The sequence below is a fragment of the Malus sylvestris genome, chromosome 2 (assembly GCF_916048215.2).
Source record: "Malus sylvestris chromosome 2, drMalSylv7.2, whole genome shotgun sequence".
Classification (NCBI taxonomy): Eukaryota; Viridiplantae; Streptophyta; class Magnoliopsida; order Rosales; family Rosaceae; genus Malus; species Malus sylvestris.
The window spans coordinates 3560769-3574483 of NC_062261.1; the positions used below are offsets into that span (position 1 = coordinate 3560769).

General features: G+C 40.8%; 2 protein-coding genes across 2 annotated transcripts; one reads left to right on the forward strand and one right to left on the reverse strand.

Moving 5' to 3' along the window:
* Positions 1-1235: 1235 nt before the first annotated feature.
* On the forward strand, positions 1236-6407 carry LOC126594356 (subtilisin-like protease SBT6.1). Its single transcript, XM_050260651.1, is given in 11 exon segments — positions 1236-1980; positions 2365-2493; positions 2646-2798; positions 3150-3266; positions 3431-3615; positions 3792-4055; positions 4161-4422; positions 4424-5233; positions 5338-5829; positions 5940-6000; positions 6100-6407. Coding segments are annotated over 11 exon segments (3138 nt in total). The 5' UTR covers positions 1236-1407; the 3' UTR covers positions 6192-6407.
* Positions 6408-7878: 1471 nt separating this feature from the next.
* On the reverse strand, positions 7879-12179 carry LOC126594364 (proline-rich receptor-like protein kinase PERK1). Its single transcript, XM_050260654.1, has 8 exons — positions 11341-12179; positions 10101-10664; positions 9781-9867; positions 9593-9663; positions 9275-9351; positions 8865-9012; positions 8611-8772; positions 7879-8458 (listed from the first exon to the last, which is right to left on the reverse strand). Exons 1-8 carry the CDS (start codon positions 11888-11890, stop codon positions 8135-8137), a joined length of 1983 nt encoding a protein of 660 aa, XP_050116611.1. The 5' UTR covers positions 11891-12179; the 3' UTR covers positions 7879-8134.
* Between the last annotated feature and the right edge of the window lie 1536 nt (positions 12180-13715).

Sequence of the window (13715 nt, forward strand, 5' to 3'; positions counted from 1 at the left end):
TTTAATGTTTATTCAAACTCTCAAAGAACTGAAACTGAATTTTAGATAAATCGCAGTCCTCCAATCAAGCTTAATGTGAAAATGAGAGGAGAAATAGATAAATAAATCTCGAAGATTCTCTAATACCCTTGAACGTGTTTAGACAAGAATTTGGATGTGTCCTTGAATTACATGTGAGATACCATAATACAAAGAATAAAATCGTTATAACTGAAATCACATGAGAGCAAGTCCACCCCTAAGGACTTTGTGCCAGCACCCAGCTCATTTATCTACTCAAGTGAACAGTGATATACTTTAGTGAACAGTAATAGGCCAATGCATCTCCATCCCTAAAAATGCGCTGGCACCTAGTCCATCTAATATTATATTATTTTATTCATATCAATTAATATTTTTTCATATCAATTATTATTTTATTCATATCAATTATTATTTTATCATCTAATATTAATATTTTAATATTTTATCACTCCCACCCTTCTTCTCCTCTCTATTTTCTCAGCATACAAACACAGCAAAAAAATGGGGCCGTACTGATCGTCGCCGGCCGTGGCGGTTCTCCTCACGATCTTCACTGTCTCATCGGCCCTCGACATGTCCATCATCTCATACGACAACAACCTCGGAGACAGCAAGTCCACAGGTAGCTGGAGGACCGACGATGAGGTGATGTCGATTTACGAAGGGTGGCTGGCGGAGCACGGCAAGGCATACAACGCCCTGGGAGAGAAGGAGCGGCAGTTCCAGATCTTTAAAGACAACCTCAGGTACATCGACGAACAGAACTCCAAGAACCTTAGGGATCGGGAGGCGTCGGAGGCGCAACGGAGAGTGATGGAGGTGGAGATTGCGGTGAGGCGGTGCAGGTGGAGATTGCAGAAAAAAAAATTAAAAAAGCCCACGACGTCACGCTGGCGTCATACGGGCCGGCTCACGCCTCTGTCGATTTTAGGCTGGCCTGGAGACCAGCTTGGGCTGGGTGCCGGTCAAAATGCTGGGCTGGAGTGGTTTCACTGGGTGCCGGGCTAGTATTTTGGCTGGGTGCTGGCCTTTCTCATCCCCGGTGGATTTGCTCTGATGAACTAACGGAGCTACGGGGCAAAAATAAGAGCCAAAAGTTAAGGGCCATTCTATCAAAAATAAAAATTTGATGGGCCGTTCTACCAAAAGAAAGAATTGATGACCAGATATGAATAAAAAATGATTGCTGCAAAAATCTGTATTATTTTATTATTTACGTACGCGGTGAAAAGACAAAGAAAACAAGAGACAAGTTAAAACTGAAGATTCACAGAGATTCTCTGGAGCGACCCGAATTTTCTTTCTCCGATGCGAGACCTTTCCCGCCAAATCAATGAGTCCTGAGTCCTCAGCTCCGCCAATCTCTATAGCGCCGCCGTCATCATGACCGCTCCTCCTCCTCGCGCCGCCACGTCATCACTCTCTATCCTCTTCGTCGTCATCTCCATTTCAGTTTCCATCTCCATCTCTCTCCTCCATTTCAGACCCCATAATTCCCCAACCCTAAGCCGAAACCTTCCCCCAAATTCGTGGCGTCCCCATGCCAACCGCCAAAGGTACGTCGTTCGATTTGTGGAGTACAGGAGGGCGGAGGAGCTCCGAGAGTATTTGAAATCGGGTGTGCGATCCGATGGGTGGGATTGGATCGAGAGGAACAACCCGGCGAAGAAGTATCCGACGGATTTCGGGTTGGTTTGGATTGAAGACTCGGCGAAAGAAAGGGTATTTTCGGAAATTGGGAGCTTGGGAATGGTGAAGGATGTGAATGCGGATGTGAGGTGTGGAAGGGGTTTGCTTGCTGAGGAGAAAAGGGACAGAGTTGGGGCTTTTGTCGATGGGAAGAAGCGGCCGGGGAAGATTTTGACGGGGATGTCGTTCAGTGAAGCCGGTGGCGATGCATTTCACTCCGCCACAAGCAATTCTTCGATTAGCTGGAGAAGGCAGCTCATGTCTCAGGTGAGTTTGGTGCTTTTGTGTGAAGTTTTGGGAAAAGTAAGAAACTTGAAGTTGGTACTTTTGTGTTTTTAATGGTCGTTTATCATATTAGGTTGAGTAAGTTACAAGTTTTTCGTAATTCAGTTTTTGTTTTGTATGGTATTGCAGTGGAAGCTTATAATGCAGAGCGCCAATTTCTTAAACTACCAAAATTACATTACAATTTTTAACTCGATAATCGAAGGAATATTGAATGCAGCATTTTGTTTTTCTCACTGATACTTATGTATATTGACCTGGAAAAGCCATTTTTTATGTGTCTCAAAAATCGGCTGTTTTGATTCCTGAATATTTCCCTTGTGTTTATTCTTAATTTACCCTCTTTGGTCACTTTTATTCATGCAGAGATCTCAAGTTACTTCATTGTTTGGGGCTGAGTCCCTTTGGGAAAAAGGTTATACTGGTGCAAATGTCAAAATGGCCATCTTTGACACTGGAATTCGAGCTAATCACCCGCATTTTCGTAATATCAAGGTAATTTATTGTGGGAAAAAAGGTTGGAGTCTTTTTCCATTGTGTGTTTTTGCAGTTGGTTAATCGGCATTATTTACCTTAATACATGTTTGTTTGATTCCAAAAAAAATTCTCTGTGCTATACTGGTTTTAAATTTTGAGCAATTATGCAGGAGCGCACAAACTGGACAAATGAAGATACTTTAAATGACAACCTTGGGCATGGGACATTTGTTGCTGGTGTTATTGCTGGAGTAGATGCAGAGTGTCTTGGTTTTGCTCCTGACACAGAGATTTATGCTTTTCGTGTGTTTACAGATGCACAGGTAATGACATCAGACATTTGAAGAATTATTGACATGACATTGTGACTAGAATAGAATCGCATACCAAGGGAAAAACACAAATTTACATTCATATTTCACGTTCTATCCCATTGGTGGGTGAAGTGTGTTTTTTGCGTTGCACATATATGCATTGTTGATTCATAAATATTACTATATGTGTTCTCATTTTTGGAAGAAAGGATTGGAGGCTAGATTTCGGAAACTTTGTATTGGCCTATCACCTATGATATATAAGTTAACCTGCTATTTGAAGTACTTGGCTTCATGATGTTTCATTTGGTTAATCAAATTTTGAAAAATTATGAGAAGCTTGTATTCAGCTTATTACAGGTATCATACACATCATGGTTCCTTGACGCTTTCAACTATGCAATTGCAACCAATATGGATGTGCTAAATCTGAGTATAGGTGGACCTGATTACTTGGACCTCCCATTTGTAGAGAAGGTAAGGCTTCTTTGTTAGTTTTCCATGTTGTGTATAGAACCTTAGTGTGGTGGCTTTGGATCTCCATCAGCGATTGCACTCAGATGATTGTGGGCATATATTATACTTATGCTTTTGAATCATGAAACATATTTTGCTTAGCTTTGTTCTGCTCATTTCACCAGGTCTGGGAAATAACTGCAAACAACATAATTATGGTTTCGGCAATTGGAAATGACGGACCACTTTATGGAACTCTAAACAATCCAGCAGACCAAAGTGATATCATTGGTGTTGGTGGCATTGACTACAGTGACCACATTGCTTCTTTCTCGTCACGTGGCATGAGTACATGGGAGATGCCTCATGGGTAATCTAATATCTTTTCTTTCGTACTGCTTATTGCAATTGCTTTATTTTTTCCTTTCCTGAGGTTTTTAACTGGTCTTGAGACTTATCCAATCATTTGTTATTCTTTTAGCAGTACAATCTTTGTTATAACATTGAATGTGCAAATCATGAACTATTTCAGTATTCTCCGTACAGTTATGGTCGGGTGAAGCCAGATGTTGTTGCATATGGACGGGACATCATGGGATCCAAGATCAGTACAGGCTGTAAAAGCTTATCAGGCACAAGTGTGGCAAGTCCTGTGGTTGCTGGTATGGTATGTCTTCTTGTCAGTGTTATCCCTGTGAGCAATAGGAAGGATATTTTAAATCCAGCAAGCATGAAACAAGCACTAGTTCAGGGTGCTGCGAAGCTTTCTGGTCCGAATATGTTTGAGCAGGGTGCAGGCAGGGTTGATCTGTAAGTCCTCCTGATTTATAGGCCTCTTGCTTTTTGCCTTAATGTCCAGCTGCTCCAGCATTGGCATTTATGGTTTTTAGTTTTAATTTTAGACTTTTTGGTCAGGTTAGAATCATATGAAATCCTCAAGAGTTACCAACCTCGTGCCAGCATCTTCCCTAGCACTCTTGATTATACGGATTGTCCTTACTCTTGGCCCTTCTGTCGTCAGCCCCTTTATGCAGGTGCCATGCCTGTTATCTTTAATGCCACCATTCTAAATGGGATGGGTGTAATAGGCTACGTTGAAAGTTCACCGACATGGCATCCTTCAGATGATGTAGGGAATCTTCTAAGCATTCACTTTACTTATTCTGAAGTTATTTGGCCCTTGGACTGGTTATTTAGCACTTCACATGCAAATTAAGGAAGAAGGGGCACAATTTTCTGGAGAGATAGGAGGCAATGTTACTCTTAGGGTATACAGTCCTCCAGCTCTAGGAGAGATGGATCGTCGGATGAGTACTTGTGTGCTTCAGTTGAAATTGAAAATTGTCCCAACTCCACCAAGATCGAAACGAGTTTTGTGGGATCAGTTTCACAATATTAAATACCCTCCAGGTTATATCCCTAGAGATTCTTTGGATGTCCGTAATGACATTCTTGATTGGCATGGGGATCACCTGCATACGAATTTTCACATTATGTTCAACATGTTACGAGACGCTGGGTATTATGTCGAAACACTCGGTTCGCCATTTACTTGCTTTGATGCTCTCCGGTATGGGACCCTTCTTCTTGTAGATCTTGAAGAAGAGTACTTTCAGGATGAGATTGAAAAGCTTCGAGACGATGTTCTTAATTCTGGACTGGGATTAGTGGTGTTTTCTGAATGGTATAATGTGGACACAATGGTGAAGATGAGATTCTTTGATGATAACACACGGAGCTGGTGGACTCCAGTCACTGGTGGCGCAAATGTTCCTGCGTTGAATGACCTTTTAGCTCCATTTGGGATTGCATTTGGAGATAAGATTCTGAATGGTGATTTTTCTATTAATGGTGAGCATAGTCGATATGCATCTGGAACGGATATTGTGAGGTTTCCACGAGGTGGTTATGTGCACAAGTTCCCTTTCGTTGATAGCTCTGAGAGTGGGGCTACTCAAAATGTACTTCGGACTCCTGAGATGACCACGGTGAGCTCAAAGGCTACTTATTCACTTTTTCTCCTTTTTTTTTCATAATCGAACTCAATCATGATTCATGCGATATTGATTAAGATGCCTGTTGATAAATGTAGGCAGATTCTCCCATTCTTGGTCTTGTGGAGGCGGGTGAAGGTCGTGTTGTAGTCTATGGAGATTCTAACTGTTTGGACAGCAGTCACATGGTGACGAATTGTTATTGGCTCTTGAGGAAAATATTAGATTTCACCGGTGGAAACATCAAAGATCCCGTGCTTTTCTCAAACTCGGTTAAACAAAGTTCACCTTTACATATAGAAGACAACCAATTACCATCTCGTAGGACTGACGTGAATTTTTCTACCTATTCTGCTGTTATGGGAAGGGAATTGATGTGTGGAAGTGACTCCGTATTTGAAATCTGGGGGACTAAAGGTTACAGTTCACAGGTCAGGGGAACAAACAGAAGATTACCGGGCTATTCTGTGGTTGACTTGGATAGAGGTTTAAATTCTACAGCCGATACTTCAAATTCGAAGCACACCCAGTTGGCCGTGGAAAATAGAAGTGATCCTTTGGGATACTTAGGCCTGTTCTATGGGGACGAGGTAAGCCAGAATGGTTAGAAAACGATATTTTCCGCTATTCCTTTTACTGTCACTATCATACTATAACACGGTTACATGACGCTGAGAGATTCCTGTAATCCTTCCTGCAGCTTGACATGCCTGTGTTAGTTCCTACTCATTGGTATGTTCCTGTAACCGTTCTTGCAATTGGTAAGTGATCGTTTAGTTCTACTCATTGGTTTGTTCCTGCAATCATACTGGTTTTTCGGATCGTCATTTACTCGTGAATTGCTTGGCTACTATTTGTAGGTCTTTTGGCATTTTTGAGCTTTTGGCGAATCCGACAGAAACGCCGGTGGCGAAGGAAAGGATCTGGTTCCGGTCGGTATTCTAATTTGTAGTTCCAGATGATTTTTTTTTTTTTTTTTTTTTTGTAACGTGAATTCACGAATACAAGAGTCTTGGAGGTAACAGAAGAGTTGGCGCAAAACTAAGCGCAATAGCATTCTAGGATTTATACAGCTTATCCCACTTGGTGGGGGATAAAGTTTGGTTGTTGTAAGGAATTTGATACAAACAAATTTTGATTTTCTTTAATCTATTTGTATTTATGCTAATCATGAGTATTAGGCAAGAATTTTGATAGCCTTTCTTGTTGATATGATGAACCGTAAACGAACTACAAGCAACTATTTTCCGATATTTTAACGTTTTAGGGGAATGCACCTTCCCAATGCCAGCCAAACCGTATTCGGTTTCGTGTATATTATGTTCGAGAAAATCTTCAACAAGATTGTTTGACCACGTCCTACGAAGGTTTTTTCGCGCAAACAAGTGGGATATCTTGCATTTGGGTCACACCAACCCCAAACTTGTGAAACAGCTCTTCAAATAGAGAACATAACGTGTGACCTTCGGACAACCTGTCTGTGCAGCCACATATATGACTCCCTTCCTAGTTTGGTATGACCAGGACTCACAGAAAAAAGGGGCGTACGGCCGTGCATACACCGGAACCTCTTCTATACGTGACACAAATATTTATTGAACAAGTGGTACACTTAATAAAAACGTGATGAATTTTTATTATACAAATAATATTACTAAAAACTACGTCCTAGTTGCGAGATAATCTCATTTTACAAATAACATGACAAGATGAAGCTGTCCTACTCGGAAGTTAATCCGGTTTGTCGTTCAAAATTAGGAAAATTAATAAAAATGATTTGAAAACTTTAACTTTTAATCAAAATGACAAAAAGATGTTAGTAAATAGTATCATGAATGACCTTTTAAAGTAAAAATATCCTTAGTATTAAAAGTAAACAATACCACTGAATGTTTTGCTAAGACTTCCTTTAAAATTTCCATGTACCTTAGGGAGGTCCCTTCCCTACAACCTAGCCAGTAGCCAGTCCCCACCAGAGTGGTTGGGCAGACGGGAGGGTATAAAATAAGTAAGTAGGCATGTGCAAATACAGCATACGCACAGCGAACAAGCATGGGGTGGTGGCGGAGGCCATTTTTCTTCTCCAAAACAACTTTATTTGACTTTCTCAGAGACTAATTATACATGTGAATGGTGATCAGTTTTTCCCTTTCTTGTATTCCACATGTGGGCTGCGAGATTCCACTAGGGTTAGGGTTTCAGGGGGAAATTGACTTGGCTTTTAATGGCGTTCAGCAAACCAAACCCATCATTCAAAAGCTTGCACGAATTCCCAAGGTTTTCATGGTCCCCATTTTTCTTGAGCAACTACACCCACTCAACGTATCGACACGCATTTCACTATTAAATTTGATCCTGCAAAACTGTCTGTCTTGAGTAACTACGCTCACTCAACGTATCAGTACATATTTGATTACCGGAATTTGATTCAGCAAAACCAATACATATTTGATTACTGGAATTTGATGCAGCAAAACTGAGTGACTGAGGACCGTTGAATATAACTCAACGGTCAAACATGTTTCGACGTTGAGTTCCTGTCGACACTGAAGAAAAATTGGCAACCAGCACAACTTGAGACCATTTGTGCATGGCAGAATTGTAATGCTAAGAAATCGTTAGATATTTGGAAACATGTGTAAGAAGAAAGATGAAGCATAGATAAAAAGAATTGGATAAGAATCTTTGTTACTGTTGTATAAACACTGCTAAATACACTATAAAAGCCGAGAATTCGAATACGTCGAATGGAGGGGAAAAAATAGATCGAACTGGTGCACAAACAAGCCGTTCTTGAAATCGATGTGATATAGAGAAAGTGTTAAGAATTAAAGAGAGAGAGGGGGGGGAGGGGGTGAATTTTTACAGGAAAAAAACTGGTGCATTGGCGGTGTTTTAAGAGGCTCCGCTGCTAAAACCGCGATTGTTTTTCTTTATCCTTCCCAACTCCATTTCTCGGGTGGTTTGGCGGCTTTGGCCTTCCCCGCTGCTTGAGCCGGATGGGTACAAACCGTATTCACTGGTAGGCGCGCTATACTCGCTGCTAGCACCGTACTCCTGGCTTCCCAATGCCATCTTTCTGAACTTTTTCATGTCCTCTTTGTATTGGCTTGAGTCATAGTCTGAGCTCCCGTAAGAACTGTAGACATTGCTCTGTCCAGGCTGGATTCCTTCGTTGAGGTCGGACAGAGAAACATCTCCCTCTAAAGCACGGACAACCTGTGTGTATTGAGTAAAGTCAGAAGTCGCGTTACAGAACCCTGGTAGATCTTGAAAATCTTCCAATGGAGACAGATCAACTAAAACCTATGACATCTAAAAGATTCACTCGTGGAACATGAAAGATTAAGCTCTTACTGAAGAAAATTTACCTGACTCATTCGTGGTCGACGCCGTGCAGAATGACGTATGCAAGCTGCAGCACAAGCAACCATACGAGCCATCTCGTTGGGGTCATAACTATTCTGAAGCTTAGGATCTACTAGTCCATCAAAGTTTCTTTCTTCCAAAGCTCGAGTTAGCACAGGCCTTGCCTACAATGCCAGAACATGCTCATTAGTCATCATTCTCTAAAAACACCAACCGCAATGCACATTGTTCACAGACAAAGTGACTTATTACTCACCCATTCAACCAAACTATCCTCCACATAAGTTTGAGATGCGTCAACAGGTCGACGTCCAGTAATCAACTCCAAAAGCATAACCCCAAAGGAGAAAACATCTGACTTGTCTGTGAGTTTTCCACTTGAAGCATATTCTGGAGCCAGATACCTGAAGGTAGCGAGCATGTAAGAACATGAATGATAGGTAAATATACATCTAGCAAGCAACTTGAATATGCGGTGATAGATCTAGACAAGCTAAACTAAGATGAAATCCGGTCATGACACCAAACAACGTTTACTACAATCTCGAGAACTCAATTTTGATAAAATGGTGGTCAAACTTTGGGTCAATCTTAAACTGAAATCGTTAAGATAACTAAGTCCATTGGAAATTATAATATGATTGGAGTGGGTTTCACAACTCTTACCCAAAAGTTCCCATCACTCGGGTGGAAACGTGAGTATTAAGATCAGACGAAAGCTTGGCAAGTCCAAAATCCGCAACCTGAGCCAAAGACGGTGAATCTCAGATATAGAAAACTAAAAACTCCTTGACATGATCACACCCAATATATTTTGACTGAGATAACTTAACCGCCAAATTGACAGGGCGCAGAAATAGCTGGTCCCTTATATCAACCATACCAAAACTCAGGCAGGCAACGACTTGCCATTCAGTAAGTTTAACTTTTATTTTAAGAATTGTAAATATTGAAAAAGCCATAAGAAATTTATGCAGTCCATACCTTTGCCTCAAACTTGAAATCCAAAAGTATATTAGCGGCTTTAATATCACGATGAATAATTTTTGGATGACCTGCATAACACGTACAGATTATTAAAATGTAAAATCTAAAGTTCCGATGTCAAGGACCAATTCAAATTAATTCTTTGTCAAGTGCCTTGTGTGTCTGCACAGACTCGGATAACTTACAATCCTCGTGAAGATAGGCTAGTCCTTTTGCAGACCCTAAAGCAATTTTTAGTCTGGTTGACCATTCCATGGTAGGTCGTCCCTTTCCTGCAATACGAATATTCTATCAGATCCTTGTAACCAGTACGGACCAACATCACAATGATAAATATCATCTACTCGTAACTTGAATCCTATTGACACGTTAATGAGAGGTTCAGCATAAAACAATCAAGCAACGGTCTATCAACCACAAAGACATAAATTCACTGTCTTCCTTTTGATTATAAAGGTGTTTCTAATCATCAATTCAATATTATGTGATGCAAAATCAAACTTACCATGTAAGTGAAACTCCATAGTATTATTGGGAACAAACTCATAAACCAGTAGTCTCTCGGATCCAGTCATGCAATATCCAACCAGTGAAACAAGATGCCTGTGATGCACACGGCTAATAATTTCAACTTCTGCCTGGAATTCACGCTCCCCTTGCCCACTTCCAGCTTTCAGCTGCTTGATTGCTACTTCCTTCCCATTCGGAAGGACTCCTTTGTGTACGTATCCAAATCCACCTTGACCAAGAAGATTGGAATCCGAGAAGCCTTCAGTTGCCAATGCTAGTTCCTCATATGTGAATGTGCTTTTAGAGAACCCCAAGGAATAGCCTGGTGGAGGTGGTGGTGAAGGTAGATCACCCGCTGAATAATTGGAACCAGAACCTCCACTGCTGCTTGTGAAAGGTGGTGGTGGTGCCACCGGATTTGGCCTATATTGTGGTGAGTGTGGTGGCCGTGATGCTACTGGTGGTGGCGGAGATGGCTTCTGCATCATTTTGACTGCATGATTTCCAGGCGGTGGAGCATTTTGTTGCCACTGATGTGGCGGACCACCATATGGGTCAACTGGAAAATACCAACAAACACGCGGAAATCAGTATTCAATTCCGATTGGATAATTCACAGCAATAGATGGAGAAGTCACCGGCAACCAAAGGTAAACCTTCCTCAGAAACACATTCTTTCAAACTCGAATAAATTAACGAGTGACAGAAACAAAAACAAGAAGACAAACCACAGAAGAAAAAAAGAGCACAATATATTAAAAAATTTGAGACTAAAATTCATAACTCAAGTCAGAGCATTACAGGCTGGAAATGTTTCTACTTGATATGCACAACCATAACCCCTGAACATATCATGCTTTACCAGATTCACAAGTACTTCATACTAGTTCATAAAATCAGACATGGAGATGTCACGAATTCGGGCATTGAACGATAAACATAGACAACAATGCAAGTCAATGACAACATTGGAGGGAGAACGGCGGAAGAGCATTTTCTAATACTATGATCAGATCCAAAATCACAAAGAATCTTAGTCAAAGACCGCTGCCGTTCGATAACCATTTCGTTTTTAGTTTTCACTCAATCGAACTTCAAAAACCCGAAAAGTATTATCATAGCCATTAAATTCCACATGCAGAGCAATCAAAACGTTCCGAATGAAATCAAGTTAAATTCAATTAAAAACAACAAACCCAGATCGAAAATGTAAAGAAACAAAGGAAAGTTGATACCTTTGGGGCCAGGAGGCGGCGGCGGAGGCATATAATACTCTTCATCTCTTCTTCTCCTTTTCTTCTTCTTAGTGCAAAAAATGCAGCAAAGACTCAGCACCACTAAGATCACCACAGCTCCAATGGCAATCCCGATTATCACCCCCGACTCCAAGCCTGAAGATGGCGGTGAGGGCGACGAAGACGATTTTGGCGGAGGCGGAGGACTCTTTGAGGGGGTAGAAGGCGTAGAACCCGAAGAAGTCGGCGGCGGAGGAGATGGGGTGGTTGATTTCGGCGGAGGAGGAGATGGGGTGGTTGATTTCGGCGGCGGCGGGGATGCAGAAGCGGCCGGAGATGGAGTCGTCGATGGTGGTGTGGGTGTGGTCGACGACGGTGGTGGTGGTGACGACGAAGTGGCTGGTGGCGGCGCGCTAGGGGTCGCTGGTGGCGGTGCGCTCGGAGTCGAAGGAGGCGGTGGGGTGGAGGATGGCGGCGTAGGCGCAGAAGGCGCCGGAGCTGTGGGCGGTGGCGGCGAGGTTGTGTTGGTCGACGGCGCCGGAGCCGACATTGTGTAAATCAAACGAATCTAATGAAATGGGCACTTATCAAAAGCAAAATTTAAGAAAATGGGTAGCTGAGTAATAGTCCTTTCTGGCTCCGGCGAGTGAAAAGCTTCGATCTTTTTCCACTTTCTCTCTCCAAAAAAGCAGAGAGATAGAATGTTGAATGGTTTTAATGGAGAAAGCAGAGAGAGAGAGAGAGGGAGGGAGACAAACACAGACAGATAGCGTCTGCTTTTTTGGTTGCGGGAATTAAAAGAAGGTATTTTTGTTGCTTTTTTTTCCTTCTGCTTTTAAAAAAAATTAATATTTCATAAATTCAGAACAAAAGAAATCCTCAGTAACATGTAACTAGTTTGGGAGTCAGGTGCTTAAAAAAAAACATCCATGAAAAAAAGCTGTGAGGGTTTTAGGTGCTTGGTAAACTGAAAAAAAAAGGGCTTTTTTTGGAAGCTGCTGTGAGAATAAGCTGAAATCAAAGGAAAAAGCTGAAGCTGCTATTTGCAGCTTTGAAAAACTGACTTTTTTTCAAAGCACACGGAGCTACAGTGCTTCTTTAATGAAAAGACACACTATTAGACTGTTTTTTTTTTCCAAAAGTACTTTTACAAAAAAGTTTACCAAACACTCTGCTGATTTATTTCACAACCTCTTATTCTCACAGCACAGCCGCTTATTCTTACAGCAACTTTTTTTCAAAGCACAGCAATATCAAACCAGGTTAGGAGGAGAGAGAGAGATCATCGTCTTCGTCTGTGCTTTGCTGTTACTAAGCTGGAGGAGATAGAGAGAGAGAGAGACACACACACACACCGAGTGGGGAGCTTGGTCTTGTCTTGTGGGGTCAGTGGGGCCTACACGATTGGCCCGCGCGTTTCTCCGTCTATTACTCGGCTGGGATTATACTCTTCTGTTTTCGGTTATTGGTCAAATGGGATGGGACGGCTTTTGTTTTTAATTTCTTAATTTTATTATTATTTTTCGTTTTTCTTAGTCGTTCTCGCACGATATTCGTATTTTATGGGTCCAAATTAATTTCCACAATATTTATTTTGTGTGTGTAAAAGTCCATTTTTGAAGGAAAAAAATTGGTTGTCTGAGTATACTTTTCAATTAAATATTTGTATAATTGTTTGTTAGACATTTTCGATTACATTTGTACCAAGTATGAACACCTTGAAATTATGCATGATATTGTTCACATATGGAAAAAATGAAAAGAAAAAAAATTAGAAAAAAAGGTATTATATAATTGGGAAGGGTGATGATGTTCTTATCCAATTTGGAGAGTTTTCATCTCTAACCTTGTATGTCATAATCCAAAATAAAACATGTGTCTAAATACTAGATTTTGGGGTTGTAGGGTATTTAGCAATTTGTTCCCATTTTGCAATTCAATTCATGAATTTGGTAATTTGTATAGAACTTAAACAAAATATATATATATATATATATATATCAGCTAGTTGCTTCACCAAGAATCCAATTTAAGACTTATATAGAACTTTGAGGTACTATAAATTTATTTGGAAACTGTTATTGGCACTTCAAAAAGTCATTTTGCGCTATTCACATTTCTTAAATATAGAAAGTTTATAATGCAAAATGAGAATTTTGACGTGTCAATAACAATTCTCATTTCTTTTAAAGAATAACACTATTTACTAAAAAAAAATTAAAGAGAACATTAAGGCTTGTGATGGAAAAATTCACCCCGTGTGGTAACTAATTTTATGCTTCAAAACACCCAAAAATTCTAGGAATAGGAAGGGTGGCAAGTAGAAGCTTTGCTTCTCCTAATTCCAAAACACAACAATAGACTTGCAACTATAG

Bases quoted from the DNA above. Each gene is read 5' to 3' on its own strand.
- LOC126594364 (XM_050260654.1), bottom strand. From the start codon at position 11,890: ATGTCGGCTCCGGCGCCGTCGACCAACACAACCTCGCCGCCACCGCCC. The intron at 10,665-11,340 runs GTATCAACTTTC...GGTATTTTCCAG, and splicing joins GCCGCCTCCTGGCCCCAAAG to TTGACCCATATGGTGGTCCG. The intron at 9,868-10,100 runs GTAAGTTTGATT...TTCGTATTGCAG, and splicing joins TATGGAGTTTCACTTACATG to GAAAGGGACGACCTACCATG.